The sequence below is a fragment of the Microchirus variegatus genome, assembly GCF_963457635.1.
Source record: "Microchirus variegatus genome assembly, chromosome: 4".
Classification (NCBI taxonomy): domain Eukaryota; kingdom Metazoa; phylum Chordata; class Actinopteri; order Pleuronectiformes; family Soleidae; genus Microchirus; species Microchirus variegatus.
In genome coordinates, this window is record NC_139805.1 from 5,113,755 (window position 1) to 5,135,551 (window position 21,797).

Below are 21,797 nucleotides of genomic sequence, written 5' to 3' on the forward strand. Positions count from 1 at the left end.
TTAACGCTTTATCACCACCTGTTCATACGCTCCGGCACCAACCCTATAGGAAGAGAAGACCAGATAAAAAGACTTAGAAATGACAGCGTACAGCCGCCAGGGACAAATCAATAAGGCTTCAAAATGGTGAATATTATCTGGAGGCTTGTGAAGCTCACCTGGTTGGAAGGTGGTGGCTTCCAAGGGCCGTACTTCCGCCAGGGCCGACAAACAGCCGCAGACCCTCCTCTGAAACATATGCAGGTGTCGCAACATTCAGTCAGAACCAAGAGCAACTCTGTCCTCCTGTAGAATTCATGTTATGAGAAGCTGCCAGTTGCTAGGCAACCTATAAATAATCACGTATTGACAGAAGCTTTCTTTTTCTGGCTTTGATCGAGAAGAGACCTTGCATAGAAAAACAATGCCACACTCCTTCGAAATACAAAGACTCATGGAGTCATGCGAGTGACGGAACTGCCCAAGTTAATGACTGTGTTTTGTAAATTCTCTGATGTACAACAACAAATTGCAAATAAAAACGATTAACTTTACCTGATTACTAGGTTTTGATCAGTGAAAAACCCAGGTCATACTTTCCACATTCCAAACGGCCTCATACTCGTATAAAAACAACACTCCTCAATCTCTCGTTCCATTCTAGTAATGGTGATTTCTCACCAGGAGGTGATGATACGTTTTGAGCACTGATTTGTGAATGGCGGACCTCCCTTGCAGCAAGTGTCCATGGTTACTACTACTACTACTACTACTACTTTGGCTCTTGACCAAAACAAGTGTGCCACCCACTAGACTAGAAAGTAGTAGTACTATAAAGAGCGTGCGGAATGGATGTGTACTGTACAGTGCCCACAAACTCAAACTGGAGGATTCCTTACGTTCATCCGAAAAGGGTAGCCTTTTGCAGCTATAACAGCTTTCACTCTTCTTGGAAGATTGCACACAAGATTTTAAAGTATACAATGTATGCCCGTTCATTCTGTAGAGCATTTATAAAGTCATACTCTGATGTTGGGCATGAAGGCCTGTTCCAGTTCATCCCAAAGGGGGAGGGTTGAGGTCAGGTTCTTCCACACCAAACTCACCAAACCATGTCTTTTTAGTCTTTGCTTTGTGCACTGGAGCAAAAATCATGGAATACAAAATGTTCTTCATTCAACTGTTGCCACAAAGTTGGAAACATGGCATTGTCCAAGATGTCTTGGTATGCTGAAGTGTTAAGATTGTCCTTCATTGGAGATGAGGGACATAGCCCAAAGCCTGATTGAAACACCTGAATACTTATTATGTGGCCAAAGCCTGCACCATATAGTGCAGGTCAAGTGGATCTTTGCAAGCAAGTGGAAGGGGAAAATTCTCAATTCTTAAAGAGCAAGACAATGCAACAATACAAAACACCAAAACAATGTACAGTAAGTCATGATGATTGAATAATGTTCCTCGTCTCTTTCTTCTACTGTTCTTCAGATAACACTGTCAATATTTAAATGACATAATTAAAACTTTATTATGTCATAAAAGATGGGGAAAATGTGCATATTATATTACACCTAAAAACCACCAAGACACCAAAGACTAGGGATGGGAATTACACGACATTTAGAGAGTCGACTGTCGAGGTCCACATGCCTTTTTTTTATTTATTTAAGCAACCGCAATGCGGGGGTGGAAAATATTCTACACTGTGCTACTTCCTTTTAGGCTCAAAATCATGGCTGTAATGTCCAATATTGACTATCATAGCAGCAATAATAAAATTGAGGGACAAAAAAATAACTCTTTCTGCTGGCACGGGTGTGTCGCCAGACGGCTCAGGTTAGGTGCCCACCAGAGTGCAGGATCTTGACTGGGTGAGATGCCGTCTTCATTTGTGTAGCGCTTGTGTTGTCCCCCCCCACCCCCGTCCTAAACATAAGCCCAAGCTCGTTCACACTGCATGCACACACACTTGTGCACACACACTTATGCACACGCACAGCCACTGGAGAGAACTGTTGTCACCATGTAGGCTAACCTTACAGGTGACTGGCCACACACTCATCCTGTAAACCAGCCTTTGAGCACCACGGACAGCGACTGAAGCTCCATAGTTAAAGCGGAACTAGACCGGAAGTTCCTATTATCGCTGTTTTTTTTGGTGTGTATCTGCGTCATTACCTTGTTTATGAAGCCCTGACAGTTCGAAACAAACAGTTCAGCCATTGCTGAGAACGCTGTGTTTTATTGTAATCTCGGGGCTCAACGAGATCACTGAAAATCCCGTAATAGTTACATAAGCAGCGGTTCTCCTGAACAACCGATCGTCCTGCTCCGGGCGGTAGTCCGGGCACATCCGGTTACGTACATTGAACCGCAGAAGAAGAATAACGTCCGTTGTGGAGGTGTTTCACGAGCGACAGTGTCTTCTGACTCTGGGTCAAAGTCGTAAGAGGGACTGCGGCGGGGAGTCGTGACGAAGCTATTTTTAAACACTGTTAAAACAATGTTTTGATAATGAGGAGCAGTGCATCCGCCGTTCCAGAGGGGGGCGCTGCGCTTCTGAGAACGGATGTGCTGGATAGTACTGGCCAATCACAAGACTCTGTCTTCTGGGGGTGAAAGTTCACTCTGAAACATCTCGGCTGAAAAACACTGTCAGAAAAGAGGATTTCTATCGGCTAGTTTACAGCAACTAGGAGGTTTTTGACCATAAAAACAAGTTAATATATGTAAGTAGACCTCCATAACTAACATTTATGTGCAACAGGACCACTCTATGTGACCTTTAACTTACCGACCCGCCCTATTTTACCGACGTGCGCACCATCATCTGAGAGCGCAGGGAGCCTGGACAGCAGGCTCACCTTTTCGTGTACAGCTTCCTTAACCTCGTTGGTCGTGAACTTTTTACGCGTTTGTGACACTTTGAACTTTTTTTTTTACCAAAGACTTCCTCCTTTTTATATGTGAGGTTTTATTATCACTATTGTCATACATTGCAGTAAGGCTCGTCAGCATTCCCTCCTTGAACAAGCTGTGTAGAAGTGAGTGTTTTACCTTCAGCACTGGAATCCAGGAGGCTGGGTGTGAAGTCTTGACTCTGGAGAATCTTTTCCACAACATCGTCTGCATCCACCCGTGTGTCATCCATTCTCTTTAGCTGAGACTCCATGGAGTCTTGTTTCACTGGGTGTCTGACGGAAGATAGAGGAGCCATTTCATGTTAATTAAACCACTAAAGAATGGCTTCTTTCTTGAAATTTGCATTTAATTTTGGGATATTCGGGCATTCGGCCAAGCAGGACAATCACAGCATTCCATTTAAATAGATTATGTGACTCAGGAGAAGACTTTTGGTATCAGCCACACAAGTGTCATAATTATGTTCTTACAGGATTAGGTTGTATTCATATTATAAACTACGCCCATATTCAAACAGACTTCATTGTGCTCTAAGCTGACTTTATCTTGCACATGCATAACTCACACCGACTGTATCCATTTACATATACGTAATACACCTGTCAAACAATGTTTTGTGGCTGATATTGATTCCATGTATAACAATTATGCTACACAGTCAGTGTCATGAAACCACAAACATTCTTGTACTGCTCTTCTTCACAGGTGCCAGGTGTGCTTCTGTCTACAGTTTAACGTCCCAACAATAACTTCCACTTAATTTCACTGTCACTGTCTACAATAGAAAGTGGTCACATTTGCCAAATAGATGGTGCTTTTCATGAATGATATTACTTTGTGCTTAAGTACTTACCTGTTGAGACGTTCACAGGATGAGGCACTCCTTACTGGTGTGCCTTGTGAGTTACTAGTGGTTGCTGTGGTGGTGTTGGTGGGGACCGGGTGTTCAGGCAGCGCAGGACAGGGTCTGGACTCTCTGTCCCGGTCATCGCTGGGTTCTGGGATGCTGCCGATGCCTGTTGAGGCACTGCCTACAGAATGGTTTCTCCGGTGGCTGAACTCTGAAATGCTGGACGAGCGGGAGTGACCCGTGCTGTAGCCTGCAAGAGATTGGTAACGATAATTGATTTCACATTGGGTGCCTTGATATTTTCAGATTGAACTGGCCGAACCTTTCCTCTGTAAATGTCAGTTAAAATTGATCTGTGATCTGTGGCTCTTATCTAGTCCCACTTGGCTAATGAAACGGATGCATTCAATAACGGGTAGTAACTGTGTGCGCCCTGTGAAATCCATCAAAGATTTATGTAGGATTCGAGAGAGCTGCGCCACTGCTTCAATCTGCGTGTAATCATTAATGATAGAAGATCAGTTCAAAGGCATAAATGCAGAATGTAGCCCACAATTTCTTGAAATTAAAATCCACAAATCACCAATTCCTACTAAATGTTGCACTGACGTAGATAAGCTAAAAACCCATTTTGAAAACACGTTTTTCAATGATTCAGCACAGTCGTGCAGCGAGCCACTTAAAGCGGAAAGTATTTTCAGGGCATCAGTAGAAATGCAAGCTGCCTTGATGCTAATACGAGGTTCAGATGTATGTATTGAGAGTTGTGTGGCAGGAAATACATTTCAAATTCAGAATTAGACGGCAATTAGAGCAGGTCTTAGTGCGTCTGCACTTCCTGTGATCTTTTATTACAGTCATCTGATCCGCCTGTAATGGAAACTCAAGCTCTGGAGGAGCGAGAGTGACACTGGAAAATAATCTTCCCTCCTCCTCAGTCAAATGGTGTCTCGGTTTGAACTTGCACACATTTCCTTTTAGTAAGGACAAAGAAAGGCGCCATGTCAGCTTAGACACTTACACCGTCTTTGTATTGTATGATATTCATATCACACTAACAGCAGTGTTTTTTTTTTAGATGCGAGGTGTCCCTACCTGAAAGTTTGGACTGTTGGCTGGCGTAGCTGGATGTTCGAGAGTGTCCGCAGCCACCCAGCTCTTCAGAGGTAACCGGACACTTCCCTTCACGGCTCTCTGATAGATTAAATGAAACAAAAAAAAAAGGTGTCAGGGATTCAAAGTTACATAAATACATGTGTAGCTTTAGTTATCCTAATTTTATATTCAGAAAGTAACTTGCGTAAACCAAAAGAAACAACATTATAATGGTATAACAATATAATAGATATATTTAATGTTAAATGAATGTTAAATTCTACCAGAGGTCTCTCTCTCTCAAACAACACAACAACAAAAAAGGTAGTTTGATGACAGTGGGAAGCATTGTGGGATAATGGAAAGTCCTGCGGTCTTGTTTGCTTCCACTGTGTGTTACGGGGAGAGCTTTGGCAGCATCCATTAGTGTCAAATACACACAATAACATGCAAAAACAATACTAGTCATACTACTAGTTATAAGAAATAGGTCAGGGGGGTTGTCCCGGAGGCAGATGCAGCTTAAGTGGATTATAATTATAGACGGGCAAGTAAAAATGAATATGGATTTAAAATACTTTAAACATTGTACACAACTATGTATAACAGTCTTGTTTTTTTAAGATATTTTACATTGAGAATCTACAGTATTTAGCTCGGACCCTGTCGGTGTGTTTTTGATTTTCCAGATTCTTTTTGCAAAGTGGCAGCAGCAACTACAACAGAGAAAAGTCCCCTCTCTGCCTCCCACACACAGTTCACCATCCCCGAGCTAATGAGCGAGTGAACACACGTTGTCAAATACAGCGTTGATTTTTACTCAGGATTAATCACACTTAGTCGAATGCCTGGAAATCTCACTGTAACTCACTGATGCTATTGTGTTGATTAATTGCAACAGAACAAGAACTGAGCAGTTTTGACATGAAAGGGAAACCTTGTAATACACAGTTATTTTGTGTGTAAAAAGGCCCTTTTTAAAAACGTGTGTGGAAACACAGAGCTGCCTGTATTCTTCAATCATTTTCCAGGGGAAAAAAATTTAATAAAAAAACCAAAATGAATAGTTTGACTAAAAATTAATTTAAAAAAATGTGTAAAATAGAATAAATCAATGTGTGATTATACATTTTAGAAATGGGTTTGTCTGAAATACTGTATTTATTGTATTTCAAAGTGATCTGCTAATTACAGTCAACATCAGAGACACTTAATTTGTGCAAAATTAGGAACAGAACGGTCACAGCAGTGATGAGATGGGTAAACAAATCTTCATTGTGCCCTACTTGTCACTTGTAGGATAAGACACATCACATAACCATATTCCATTTACAAAAACTGACACCATCATTTATTTCAATCTGCCAAACATCTACTTCTAATCGATCCCACACATAAAACCCACCTGCACACGAAAAAAACAAAAAAACTAAAACAAAGCATCTGACAGGAAATAATATCTGCAGAAACATGTGGTGAGAGCTCATACAAAAACCCCCTACACCACACGAGACAGACTTGCAGAACGTCCTATTTTTAACCAGAGAGGAGCCCACAGGGCCAGCGCAGATTGTACCTAATCTAAAGAGATCTAGTTTAAATTATACATGAAACGGGCTGTGCTGCTCTCTGAAGCATCCAGGAGGAACATGCATACACCACACAGAGATGTGCTCACATGTGATGCGAGTGTATTGCCATAAAAGTGGATGGAGATGAAGCGTAACACTGAAGCAGAAGAGCGTCATACTCAGGATATCCTGATGCACAGACTCAAAGATTCAGACACGGGTTATTAGATCAGTATCTACAGCTTAATCTGGGAACTTCATAACATGACAACAACCAACTTGATAAGCATCCTCCTGTCACCTAGAGCTTCCTTTATATGTATGTGCAAGGAAACAACTGGTTTATATTGCATTATATGTAACTGTTGCACGGTAGCATACCTTTTTATTTTTCCATCTGAGCTCATTTTTGAATGTATATAGAAAGTCTCACCAGAAGAGCCTTTCTGCGAGTCTCCTCCCCTCCTCTCCTCCAGCAGGCTCTCTCCATCTCCCTGAATCCCTATCACGGTGGCTGTGGATGGAGGCCTGAGGACCGATGAAATGAGGACCATGAGGGTTTGATTTATTAATTATTCTTTTGTGCAGCCAAGTTCTGTGGGTTGTAGTTTGGTTTCAGAAATGGTACCACAGTAGCAGCCACCAGACTGAGCACCGGTGTAAAAAAAAGCAGAAAGGTGTGATAACTTACGTTTTAAAACAGGGATCTCCTGACATGAGCTGTGTACTGATGACGACCTATAACAAGAAAAAATAACAATTATGCAGGTTGAATTCAGTGTTTTTTAGTTTGCAGTGGTCAGGAGCTTGTAAAATACCCAGCCCTATTTTCTTTCTGTTATTCCAGTAGTGGTTTTGTCACAACATTTTTTAAGATGACATTTTACTTCTAATGTTTTTGTTCTCGTTGCTAAATGTGAATGTAAAAAAACAAACAAACATGGCATCTTATTGAAAAAGTCACATCACTGTGTGGCGGATACCTGATCGTATCTTCAGTGTTACCTTGAGAATGGAGTTATCCTGGCGTGTATTTTTAGTATCGTAGCCTTCCAGCAGACATCTGCGGGTTGTGTTCCCTGAGCCTGCAAACTCTGCTAAATTCAGATCTGCAAAACCGAGCTGCAGGAGAAAGAATGACAAATTATGACCTTTTGTTTTCTCTCGGGAGATTGCCTTTTTGCCCAGTCAGCAAATGTGATAATCTATGTGCATGTGAGACGAAGCTATTAACGAGTTACAGACAACAGGAGCGTGTACAAGTGAGCTGTCAGTGAGTTAAAGGCAGAACAGATGACATAATGAGTCAACCTGCAGGCAGTGAGGACCATCTGTTCTATATGGTAGATATGGTATCATCCATCTACATCGATATGGATGATTCCTGTAAATGTAGGTGACAGGGGGCCAGTTGTTCAAAAAATGTAATCCAGATCAAAATGATCCAGATTTAGAAATCCCATTTTTTGCTATCCAGGATCAGGTAATCCGTCTTACTTTTAAGTCGGTTTTTCAAAGCAACATTGGATTGGATCACCCTGATCCAGATACACAGTTTTCAGGATTACCAAATCTGGATTACCAGCTATGTAAAGAACAGGTAGAAGAGCCCAACATGGGGTCACTTTAAGTGTTTATTTTAAAATGAAACACAAATCATAAACATCCACTTCCATTTAAAATGTATTTTATGACCCTTTTATAATAACCTGAGCGTGTTGAAGAACCACACCAGCCTCTGCAGTTCTGTCAGAATGAGGGACTGACTGGACGTGGAGTAAAAGATGCAATTGTTCGAAATGATTTTTGACAGGTTCATATCTGATGAACGTTAATATTCTTTGACATTAATATACAGTGATGAATCAGGGGTTTATTTCATGGGGACAATATAATTTTTATTTCTACTTTACTATACCAAAAGGCTTAATTGGTAGCCTAGGTCTACTTTATCACTGTAACGGTTAAACAAGTCAAGTGCAAAATATAAATCCAAATATACTAAATGATACAAATGTATTATTTCAGGGATCAGGGTAATCCTGTTTTTTTTGGATCAAAGTTATACAAATCCTACTAAAAAGTTTTGAACAACACAAACTGAAGGTTTGATCCATTTCCAAACTAGGATTGGATTTACATGATCTGATCCAATTGCAGAATCCTTCCTTCCCTTTTGAACAACCCATTTTCCAGATTAGAATCCAATCCGATAACCAAAATCCGATCAGATTACCTTTGAACAACTGGCCCATGGAGGTCAGGTTTAAGAGTGGGGGTTGCATCACAGAGGTGTGTGAGCATATTACCTTTGCATATGCCTTCCCACCCTTCAGTTCCTGGAGATGAAAGCATAAACATTTTAATATTACTCGAAAATGACAATACAATTGCAATTGTTATTGTTTATTATTGTAATTCGATCACAGTTTTAAAAATAAGTTGCCTGTCGGATGTCTTTGAGGTTCAGAATTGTCTTATTATGCAACTCTTTAAAATAATAACGATGTATGTAATTAATTTATGGTATGGGGTGCTAAAAATAGCCTCGGCTCTGTGTAGCAGTTGTATGTATTGGCAGCTGCTCCTATGGAGCAGATGGATCATTCAGGGCTTTTCTACATTATATCTATGTTGAAATGAGACTATTGCACATGCCCAATGATTGAATTAGTACTGTGCATACATTATAAATCTCACTTCTAAATAATAAAGCATAATTAATATACTTCCTGCTGTTTATTTTCTAAGTAATGTAGATTGACATGATTTAGACTGCAGAGACCACATTCATGTTAAGTGTAAAATATGGAAAATCCTTTCAGATTCACATTGCCACATACATGTTTATTATTATACACCGAGACCACCACTCTAATCTATGGTCTGAACTGGATGCTGCTAACCAGGGCCCGGGTTTTCAAAAGTTATAAATCTGGATAAAATTGATCCAGATTTGGTAATCCTTTTTTTGCTATCCATGATCATGTAATCCATCTTACTTTTGAGCCGGTTTTTCAAAGTAACATTGGATTGGATCTATCTGATCCGGATAGAAACTTTTCAGGATCACCAAATCTGGATAAGCTCAAATAGGATAGGAAATCGACAAGATATGTAAAGAGCAACACGTAGAATATAGAATAGCAATGCAACTGAGCGTTTAAATGGAATTCTTAAGCGGTGCTTTGCATGCCTTATCTACCTGAGAGCATACATAACATAACCCTTGCCTGTGTTGTCCTGAACAACATCGCTAACAAGCACAAACAGGACGTGCAACAGGGGACGCAATAGTTAGACACTATAAAGGATTTGTTTTTGTGTCATTGTGTCATTGCCATTGTTTTGTTATTCTGTTTCATCAATGCATGCATCACTAAAAATGTTCTAAAAACAAAAAATATATATTTTTGATTGTGATTAATTAGTGACAGAATTTAATATATTATTTGTGGTCAATATTGACAGCTGTTTGGGGGATTATTTATGAGGCCAAACTCTAATCACTGTAGCCTGATGGATGACTAAATCAAATTAAAACCGTATGAATACATAAGATCTCTTGTAGGCTGTACTGCATGATCCAAATTTAGTATTATTTGATATTTAATTTTAAAGTTTCACTACATTTTGGGCCTGAAATCCACGCTGAATCCACCCTTCTGATGGGATCAATTTAATCCAGACTTTTTTGGATCAAAGTGATCCCAATCCTACTACAAAGTTCTGGAAAAACCCAAACTAAAGGTTTGATCCGGATCAAAACCAAGATTGGATTAATCCATTTTTTCTTTTGAAAAACCCATTTTCAAGATTTGATCCAATCCGTCATCCAAAATCCGAGCGGATTACTTTTGAAAAACCGGGCCCTGGTGTTAATTCGTGCTGGTGGTTGAATTGGTGATTGGACTTTTGTGTGTACACAGCCTGAAAAAAGAGAGAGAGAGAATAGTTGGAAGGAGCTGAGAGTGTGTGTCAACATGTGCTGAGTGAGTGTTAATATTGTGACGATATAGAAATACATCCTCAGCTCCTTTTGTCATATGATTGATTCTAGTCTTGGTTGTCATCTGTTGAGGTATGTGAATGTCTCTGTGATTGGGTAGAGCAAAGGCGCTGTATCTATATCAATAAACATTGATTGATGTGAAACTAATTGGTCGGAGGACGTCAGCCGAGAAGGTGGTCTCTAATGCATTTTGAGGACACGTTGCATTGGCACGTGGTGAACATGTGTCCTTGTACAACCTCTGAAAGAATATGTTATTAGTGATTGGACATAAAGACACATTAAGGACGCAGAGGGTGTCCTCAGACCTGTACATACTGCAGTCCACTTGTGTACTTGTATACTAGTAGAATACAATATGACATCGTAGTATACTTGATTCAGTCACAGCGTAGTGCATGTTAGTGATTATATTATAGTATATTATTCAGTTCTGATGTGAGAGTACAGTAAATGATGTTACCATGAAATAGAAAGCTATGACATCACTGTATAGTGGATTATGATGGGGTTCAAAGGCCATTTAATCTGAAGTGGTCAGCGTAAAACATCCTCATGAACACTGGTATAAAAGCACAGCTGTTGAAATGGATTATTTTGGAGAAAAGGCAGCATATATTGTACCTTTCTGACAGATACGCGACACACACACGGGTCGAGGACACCCGTCCCTGCGTTGGCACTCATCTTGCAGGGGAAAGAGAAGCGCTTCCTCCAGCGAACACAGTTGGCCTGCACCGGCTCCCTGTGAGAGGAAATCACAAACACTTCTTTCAACACAAGCTGAGATCACATTATCATGCATGTGCAGAGACAGAGAGCACTGCTGGTAACAGCGTTGCAACTTTAGTGCAAATGTTTTATCGGATAACCGTTTCAGAATAAACGGATAAAAACAAATTGACAAATATTGGCAGGGATTTCATTGCCACTTAACAAATAAATGACAAACTGGTTCACAAACGTTTTAAAAATATTGACAACTCGCACTATAATTATTACTTATCATCAGCTGCTTGTGGCCGCCTAAAGAACGAACCAATAACTTAAGAGTCCTGTTTTCGTCCTATTGACTTATTGAACTGTTGAAACCAAAGGTTATGACAGTGTGGTTCGTATTGCCCTGAGAGAACTACTCATCCTTCATGAGCCTGAAGCTAAAGTGAAGCTGACGGCTCACTATCAGCGAAAGGATGAGATGAAGTGAAGGAGAAAGACTTAGTGTGCGTGGGCAGCATCACGATATTCCAGATGGCCTCTCTTTCACTGGCATCGTCTCCTTTTCCACCCACCAACCCAGCACCCTCCCGTTAAGACGGCTCACACGCCATTCATTTCAGTCAACTCTGCTGGATTTAAACACAAGTCAAACGGAGGATTTTCCTCTCTAGCACAGTGTGACAGAAAATGATGCAACAAGTTAAGATTCTGAAGTGTTTACATCTGTAATGGCGATTAAAAAAAGTCTACATGCTGACGTTTCCTTGGGCAAGACACTTAACCCCCATGTTGCTCCTGACAGCTGTGCCGACAACGTGTGACTGAGTATGGAAGATGAGTGATGGAAAACATGCGCTGCATGGTCCATAAATATTGGGACATCGACACAATTCTCTTCTTTTTGGCTCTATACACCACTACAATGGATTTGAAATGAAACGAACAAGATGTGCTTTAACTGCACACTTTCAGCTTTAATTTGAGGGTAATCACAGTCTTGAATGGTCTTCAGTTCCTGCATGTTCTTGGGGCTTTTTCCCTTCAGTTTGGTCTTCAGCAAGTGAAATGCATGCTCAATCAGATTCAGGTCAGGTGATTGACTGATAACGTTCCATATTTGCCTTAAAAAACTCTTTGGTTGCTTTTGCAGTATGCTTTAGGTTATTGTCCATCTGCACTGTGAAGCGCCGTCCAATGAGTTCTGAAGCATTTGGCTGAATATGAGCAGATAATATTGTTGGAAACACTTCAGAATTCATCCTGTTGCTTTTGTCAGCAGTTACATCATCAATAAATACAAGGGAACCAGTTCCATTGGCAGTCATACATGCCCACACCATGACACTACCACCACCATGCTTCACTGATGAGGTGCTATGTTGTGGATCATGAGCAGTTCCTTTCCTTCTCCACACTCTTCTCTTCCCATCTCTGTGGTACAAGTTGATCTTGGTCTCATCTGTCCAGAGGATGTTCTTACAGAATTGTAACAGCTTTTTTAGGTGTTGTTTGGCAAATTCTAATCTTGTCTTCCTGTTTTTGAGGATCACTAATGGTTTGCATCTTGTGGTGAACCCTCTGTATTCACTCTGGTGAAGTCTTCTTTTGATTGTTGACTTTGAAACACATACACCTACCTCCTGGAGAGTGTTTCTGATCTGGCCAACTGTTGTGAAGGGCTTTTTCTTCACCAGTGAAATAAGTTGTCCACCACAGTGGTTTTCCGTGGTCTTCCAGGTCCTTTGGTGTTGCTGAGCTCACCGTTGCATTCTTTCTTTTTAAGAATGTTCCAAACAGTTGATTTGTCCACTAAACTAATGTTTTTGCTATTTCTCTGATGGGTTTGTTTTGATTTTTCAGCCTAACGATGGCTTGCTTCACTGACAGTGACAGCTCCTTGGATCTCATATTGAGAGTTAACAGCAACAGATTCAAAATGCAAATGTCACTCCTGGAATCAACTCCAGAACTTTTACCTGCTTATCCGAAGATGACATAACGAGGGAATATCGCACAACTCTCCATGAAATAGCTTTTCAGTCAATTGTCCCATTACTTTTGTTCCCCTAAAAAGTGGGAGGCACATATAGAAAGTGTTGTAATTCCTACACCGTTCACCTGATTTGGATGTAAATGCTCAAATTAAAGCTGAAAGTGTGCAGTTAAAGCACATCTTGTTCGTTTCATTTAAAATCTATTGTAGTGGTGTATGGAGCCAAAAAGAAAATAATAATGTTGATGTCCCAATATTTATGGATCTGACTGAATAAACACAAGTGTGAGTGAATGGGTGTGAAAAGGGTGAATGGCAAAACTGTAGTGTGAAGCAGCTCTTCGTGGTCACCGAGACTAGAAATGCGCTATATAAATACAGACTTCACACCCGATGTCCATAATTGTGTCTGTCCTGACCTAATTGCTTGAGAATTTGCCTGAATTTGTAAAGTTTGATCCTGGCATAAGACTGACTGACTTTGCTGACTGCAGCAACAGTGTGACTAATGTTGTGCAAACACTGAATTAACTTGTTTTTCTGTCAGACATTGAACCCCCATCCAGCTGGACATTGTGAGCTTCAGGAATTCTGTCTTGATTACATGGATTGTTGCTTAAAAACCCTATTAGTGAGTGTGACTAACTGGTCTTCATATCATATCCAGCACCAATCTATTCTGTGTATGTATGTGTCAGATACGCTGTTAAACCACAGCTGTTTTCCCCCTTTTTGAAGGCCCCTACTGTCAGACTTCAGATAAACTTTCACAAACACAATTGCTACACAGAAAAAAAAACACAAATCTGACATGGATTTGATCAAGTCTGAAAAGAGGCAAATGTGTGACAGGGAAACTTTGGGGCCTGAAACAATGGAACAATCCTGATGAGAACCCACACCAAAGGGAAAGAAAAGGCTCATAAAACAACAATCCCCACTTCCCTTACATTCACAGTTGGGATGACTCAGGAGCAACAGATTTCCAACAAATCGAACCACTGCAGAAAATTACAACTTAACTTGTCTCAGACTTGTGACTACAAAGTCTTCTGATTAAAATCTTTAGCGGAAGACATAAACCGTCAAAGAGCTTGAGCACCAAACACTTCAGAGGCAGAACAGGATGTTTTAATCAAAGCCAGAAATATGAAAAAAAAAAAAACAGTTCTTGTCTTTCTTGATTACATTTAGCAGTTGTGGCTGCTTAGATGAGAAGAAATAAACCAAGAAAACTGTAGCCATGTTAAAATGACCCTGATGCCTCCAGATTCTGATCAGTCACTCCACTTTTTTCTCGTGTTCCTTTTATGAGAAATACTTTACTATAGAACAGACAAAGGCTTGTTATATAATCTCTCCATAACAACATTTTCTCCATCCAACAAGAGCTTGAATAGCTTAGAGGACAGTCTTCTCGTCTCACATTGACGGCTATAGTAGCATTATTGTGTCACTGCTATTCCCTTTTCAATGCCACCTATTTGATGTCGACTAAAAAAAAAAAAAAAACACCACAGTGTTGACAACACATCTGCAGACTGAGATAGAAAAGTAGATCACACTGTTCTGAAGCTGCAACGGATTGATCTGCAAGTATCTTGTTACATATGAAGGCAAACTGAATACGTTTATTATTTTAGTCTGTTGGACAAGACGTGATGATATCACACTGCTCTGACTGTGGGAGATTATTATAACGGCCATTTTACTTGCTTGTCATTTCACAGACAAACTGATTAATTGAAAAATAAATGGACACATGAATTAATAATAATGACCATTAGTTACTCTACTCTCTTGTAGACATATTCTCCACTGTGAGACAGAAATTATTTGGACAATGTACAGCTGACATGGCCTGACCGACTATAATCAATAAACACAAACAGGTTCGCCAAGGAATTAATAATCGATGACTGAATAATCGTTGCAGCCCTACTAGCCAACATTACTCGGTTTAAAAAAGCTTTGAGTGCATGGAAACGTTGAACTCGGACAACTAACACGTTTTTTTTTTTTATGTGGAAAAAAAAAAGAGTATAAGAGAAACACGGATGTGAGGGAGCGAGCAACGCAGTATGTCTGAAAATTTGAGGTGAAAGTGGGGCCTTCTAAAGCCCAATTTATACTCCTGCGTAAAGTGCTCTGCGTAGGCTACGCAGAGTCCTCTGCGTCGACACAGAACCTGTTGTAGAGTCTCTGCGTCGTCTCCAGCTGCACGGAATATTGTTTAAGTGTCCGTCACTCCGTCAAGGGACAACGGAGACGGCAAGAGCTGCGATTGGTCCTCAGGACAGGCCGAGCTAAGCTGCTCTGTGCTGGCTCACAGTGAGCACCGAGCGTCCACAGAGGGCGGAGCTGATCCCCGCCGATAACGTCGCTGCCGAACTATAAATACGTCATATCTTAACACACACAGCACATGTTTAGACTCTAAATGGCCAATTTCTCGCCTCAAATTATCTTAAAACTGCGTTCCGGGACACAGAAAAGTGACAAACGGCCACTGTTTCAACAACAACAGTCTTTCTCCCTCGGACGCCATTGCTCACTGTAGCCAAAAGCACAACAACCTTGCGCAGCGACCCCTACTGATCGGGCGGGAAATTGCAGTGCCTATCCGTCACCACGGCGCAGAAGTATAAAGGCTTGAGTGGTCTACGTGGTGACGCAGACGGATAACGCATTACGCAGTCGGAGAAGTATAATGTGGCCTTAAGGCCTTCTAAGGGGCCCCCCTTAAGGGGGGAATGGCAAAGAACACAACATTCACAGCCCCCCGGTGGAGGATAAAGCGGTAGATAATGGATGGATGTCATCTCCATTATTATTATGCTATCATTAAAAGTCGATATCAGTAAAAAAAAAAAATTATAATAATAATGAAAAAATTCAACAATTTCTGCTGCTTATATAAATGATATCATAGTTCTATAACCATGTCATCACTGACTCTAACTGTCCTGTATCAACTTATAACTTGATACAGTTGTTGTAAATCTGCTCCTGGTCTCCTTCTGTTTCTACCTCATCTCCCTCTTGTCTTCCACCTCTCCTCTGTCCCACCACTTTTTTTCTTTCACCCCAACCGGCCGAGGCAGATGGCTGCACATCTTGGATGGCTGAGTCTGGTTCTGTCAGAGATTTCTTCTTCTTCTTCTTCTGTTTTTTTATCTCCACTGATGCAGAGTGCTTGCTCATTGTTTGAATTGCTGGGTTTCTCTGCTCTGCAGGATGTTGTCTATGTATGTACCGTGCCTTGAGATGATGTATGTTGTGATTTGGCGCTATACAAATAACACTGAATTGAAAATTGAATTTTAATCTCTTTGTAAATAAAATTAAAAGGAAAAACGCTGCAAATAGGGAGAAACCTCAGGAAGAAACACAGAGGCGAGATCCTTCTCCCAGGACAGATAGACACGGACGATACCTAATTTACACTGGGTTAAAGGGGTAGTTCATGCTTTTTAAAGTGGACGGGTGTATATGTTGCTTATCTATAGACAGTGTGTATTATTGTGTTCAGTGTGCTGCCTGTTAGTAGAGGAAGACAAGAGGTTTTGAACAAGTTTTTCGTGTCGTGTTGATGTAACTGTCCACAGAGAAAAGCAGTACTCAAAGCCCATATTCAGTAATTGCAAAAATAATTCTTACTGTTTCTCATATGAAACCCTTTCAGTGATTTACCATGCTGTCAGGCATCTATAGGATTATGTTGAGAAAATGTTCTATGAAAAAAGGCCTGTGTGGCAGCATGTAAACCTCTGGAAATATGTGAAATATTAGCCTGCAGTTAGCAGGTTATTGGTTCTTCTTACACAAACGTCACGTTGATGTCCTGGCTCATATTGAAACAACATGTAAATCATGTTCCTGTTCTCTGTCTCTTCAACTGTACTGAACGATGTCTATTGTAACACACTGTGTCTGCATACGTGCTTCACACACCCCTACTTGTTTCCCCCCCCCCCCAAAAAAAACTGAACTATCCATTCAAAATAGCCCTGTTGTGGCTATGAATGTAGCTTAATAAGAGGCTGATTAACCTGCGACTGGTCAAAGAAAAGTGGGCTGTTATTGTTATTGAAACCAAAGAACCTCCGCTCACCGGGAGCACTCCTCCGAGAAGCCGCCGTCCAGCAGTCGGACTTTACAGAAGAGCACACCGTTGACGAAAGGCACCGACGAGAGCTCGTCCAGCTCGAAATCCACCTTAAACTTGAATTTCTTCTTCTTCATCATCATTAGATCCATGCACGGACTCAGTACTGTTGAGGATGTGCTGTGGACGCGCCCGTCGCTATCACAGCTCCATTGTGTTGTAGTAGGAACACACAGTGTGTTGTGTTTTGTTGTGGGAGGATGGTGAAGTAAAGTGACACTGCTGGCGTCAACAGGAAGAGCGACTTCCTTTTTGCACTTTCAAAATAAAGGCACTAATGTTTAATAACATTTTTTTTATTCGTTTTTATTTTATGTAAGGAAAGGAACAATGCATATTAATACATATTAAAATGTGAATATGCCAGGTTGTAGCCTGAGGATATATCTGCCTGTAGTCCCTTGAGACATGAGAGCTGACAAAAAAATAAAAGTTACAAGAGGACATACATTTCCATACATACAGTACATACTTACATACACTCACATACTCATACATGCATTGTTGTATAGTTTCTTGATTACACACAGCCCTTCAAATATTGCACTCTGGTGGAAATGCACACAAACTTATTTAACAAACCGCTTACACATCTGTAAAGGGTCAACACTGTCCCAAAATGCAAAACCTTTGAATGAAAGGACACCTTGAGAATGCAAAAACCAAGGAAAAGGAAACATACATAATAAACAATTACTGCCTATTGCAGTGTCCTTGAGATTAACTTGTTTACAGTTTAATATTGTTCTATTAATTTATTTATCTATTGTCATTCTAATAAGCAAGCGGAATTATTATCACATCGACAAAATATTGTGTTAGAGGACGCGTGTGTTAATATTCTATTACAAACTGACAATTGGAAGTTTTTAATCGAACATAAATTACACGTGATCATACTGTTCGTTTGAATGCCACTGAGAAAGTGTGGGTGTATTTAAAAACCACATTTATTTCTGCTTTTATTTTGAAGTAGCTATGGATTAAAAGGATGCAGGGATGTCAGTCAATATCTTGACTGTGTAGATGAAATGAAGCCCGCCTTTTCCCCTCTATTGCCTCCTGGCGGTCAGACAGGACAACAGCAGCACAGGTTGATGAAACGAAAAGAAACCTGTTACGTATGGAGAGAATGTTGTTCCTTTATTATTCAATAAAATTGATTTAATTTTCTACAATCCATTTCAAAACATGTTAACTCTTTAAGTAATGTTTTTTTTAATGTCCATATAGTTTACAGATTTCTGGACTATATATATATATGTGTGTGTGTGTATATGTTTATTTGAGGAATCATGCGATTCCTTAGCCATTTGAAATGGCATCAGCGTGTAACGCTGACGTTTGTCAGTGAATATCAGCTAAACTTAGTTTAATGGTCGCATAACTTGATGGTTTGTTTGTATGATTTTCCTGAAGCTGCACACCAGCAGAGGCGCAGCTTGTGAACAGGCAAGGCAGGCAACTGCTTGGGGCCCCAATCCGATAGGGGGCCCCCGACACTCGGAGCCTGAGGGCTGTTTTTACTGAAATGTGCAGTGACCAGCCGCCTCCCAGTCCCCTTTAAAAAACAATGGGCGATTTGCAATGACATCTCAGTAGGAAACCTCCCTAAAGGGGCCCCACCTCACGTTAATCTGAGTGATAATTCATAATAATTCAATTATTATTCATTATTATGATAATTCATAATAATGAATGAAATAATGATAATTAGGATGAATTCCAATTCCTTAACCCTCAATCTCAAAAAAGCGCGCTCCCTCTAGTGCAAGTTCTGTCCCGATTCTCAGAAAAATTAAGTTGAGGGCCAAGTTTAAGGGCTGTATCGCCCTCAATATTGAGATTTTCCGAGACCACCCTTGGGAGAAAGGGCTACCCAGAATGCATTGCGTGTTTTCACATAACAAAGATGGCACCGAAAGCAGCGAAACGAGTACGCTACAAATTAAGTATTTTCTTTGTTAATAGAGATATAAAAATGATGAAAACCATTATATTATCTTAGTTTAGGCCCATATTATGGATTACTGACGTCATTGTTGGGTAACATTTATTTTTATTTTACGATCTTTGATCTTTTGGCCGGTGCGGACAAGCGATCGTTTGCTATCGTTTACTTCTCAATAAGCCGTGGTGTGTGGTAACTGTCAGCTGAATATGTCCGTGGTTGTGGTATTTGTATGAGTATCATCTTATAACTAACTGACAACCTAATAACTTGACTGACAAACGGATCATAATAAATAATCGTGATGTAAATGTGTTCTTCTTCTTCTTTTTTGGAGTTGACAGACTGGACGCAGCTTTCGCGTTATTCTGCCCCCTACAGTCTGAAGACGTATCTGCATTTAAGGGGTGTCCCATTTCTAAGTGACAAAATAACCCTCAACACTTGGTTTTGAGGGCCAGTTAAGATTGTTAAGAACAATTGTCGCCATCCTGTGGAACAATGTAGGTACTGCCATGATACTCTTGAGTGATAGTTTTTTATTTATAGATGTCTTCAGGAACTGTGGGAACCACACAAGGATATTTATTTAGGAGTATAAAAGAGGTTAAAAAAAAACACCATCCCCCGCCCTAATTAAAATATTTGTTTTGACAGGGGCATTTGTGAGATTCCTGTGGGTATGACTCAGTGAACTTAAATTACTCTCAACAACTCTGTACACTGGAGGCAGCTGGGATTATAATGATGCATAGCCAATCCAATGCACTTTATTTATATATGGTGCATTAGTGCATAGTGCATTATATCGTGCAATTTATTTATATTATTATCTATAATAATAATAATAATTTTAAAATTGCAGCATGGCTGTATTTCCAATTAATGTCCAGCCCTGTACACAGCTTGAAAACTAAGAATACACTTGAAATCATTTAACACCAAAAGACAAAAAGACACTATCAGGCACACCATTGCTGGGTTAAAGGCCAAGGAGTAAAATATAGTTTCCATGGTTGGGGCCAGTTGTAAATTTACATGTCATGCAGCTTATTCAAAATAAGCTTGCACAATGCTTTACATACAGTCTGCATTTATCTATAATGTCTGTCTGTCTTTTTGTCTCTCTGTCTGTATGTCTGTTCGTCGATTGAATTCAAACTTGACAGCTGTCTCGCTTGGGGCACGAGTAAGTGCAGTGCCAAGTTTGACGTTGGCTAAGTAATGCAAAAAGATAAAAGTTAAATATATATATTGGTAAAAGAAGCAAACATTGGCTTTCGCCGCTCTACTCTAGTCACTCCCCCTCACACTGAGACAAGGCGCCGTCAAGCTGAGGCAGACACGAACGCAGTGCCCCTAACCACAGACTGTTCACCCCACTCGACCTCAAGGAGGCGTTACAGGTCTCTCTGCACCAGAACCAGCAGGTTCAGAGGAAGCTTCTTTAACCAACCGACTGTTATGCAACCAAGTTCAATTTTCCAAATTTTAATGTATGCCATTATATCAGTATCAGTATTTGCTTTCGACCATACACAAATAAAAATGTCGCTGAACTTTTGCTGTATAACAGTAACAATGAGCACTCAAACACACCAAACCAAGTGCACTGCACTAGTAATCATAATAAACATACAGTAGGGTGTAGTTGGGAAACACCAACTGTTCAGTTGAGGTGATCAGATCCCAACACAGTAAATGACAAAGACAAAGAGATTTGTTTGGGTGGGACAATGTGGGACGCCCATTATTAGTGCTGAGAAGTCTTAAAGACGTTGATAGATTGTGTATTTACCTGTAAAAATGCATGTATGTAACAAGTATTCTACTGGTGCTTTATAAAAGCTATGGCTTATTCAAAAAAAATAAAAATACAACCAATCTAAGGCATGTTTTTCCAACACTTTCCATCTTTTACGAGCATATCAACATGTACGACATAGATAACTAAACGAATATTTGTAATTATGACTGCAGCTTCTGTGCGACCACATGACACGAGGAGAAATTCCTTCAGCTGGTTTGACCCAGTTCCAGTCAGACAACTGTGGGATACAAGGTCTCTTCTTCTGATGTCATTTGGTGGTGACGACTAATAATAATAATATAACAAAGATAGTTAGATAGAGGGAAAAATAGTGGAGTAAAAGTTGCAAGAAATACAAATGACAACAAGTAAAGAGGGAGGTCACGAGTTTTGAGTCCTCTTTAAGAAGTGATTAAAACAATAGAGAAGTCATGGAGCCACAGAGCAGCAGCAGCAGCAGCAGTGTGTGTGTGTGTGTGTGTGTGTGTGTGTGTGTGTGTGTGTGTTGTAGTTCAAGGGTGTGTCCCTCCAGTGCGTGTGTGCGCAGTCAAGGAGGAGGTCTTCCCAGGCGAACTCAACCAACTCCGCATACACTTCTGTTTCGCCCCGCTACCTCATCACACATTTCTCTCCGTATTTATTTACCGGATCTTTTGACGACTTTTCTCCCGCTTTGCACAATATCTGTGAAATCTCGCTGTCGTCGCCGATCGAAACCAGAAGTGC

General features: G+C 40.4%; 1 protein-coding gene across 1 annotated transcript; it reads right to left on the reverse strand.

The window, feature by feature from the left end:
• On the reverse strand, positions 1–17,402 carry fam102bb (family with sequence similarity 102 member Bb; the record flags this gene model as incomplete). The annotated part of the gene is made up of 11 exons (XM_083888732.1): positions 1–43; positions 159–228; positions 3,037–3,173; positions 3,755–4,001; positions 4,847–4,945; positions 6,851–6,945; positions 7,109–7,155; positions 7,423–7,539; positions 8,727–8,756; positions 11,054–11,174; positions 17,257–17,402. The coding sequence occupies 11 exons, from the start codon at positions 17,400–17,402 to the stop codon at positions 1–3; spliced, it is 1,152 nt and encodes a 383-aa protein (XP_083744858.1).
• Positions 17,403–21,797: the final 4,395 nt, after the last annotated feature.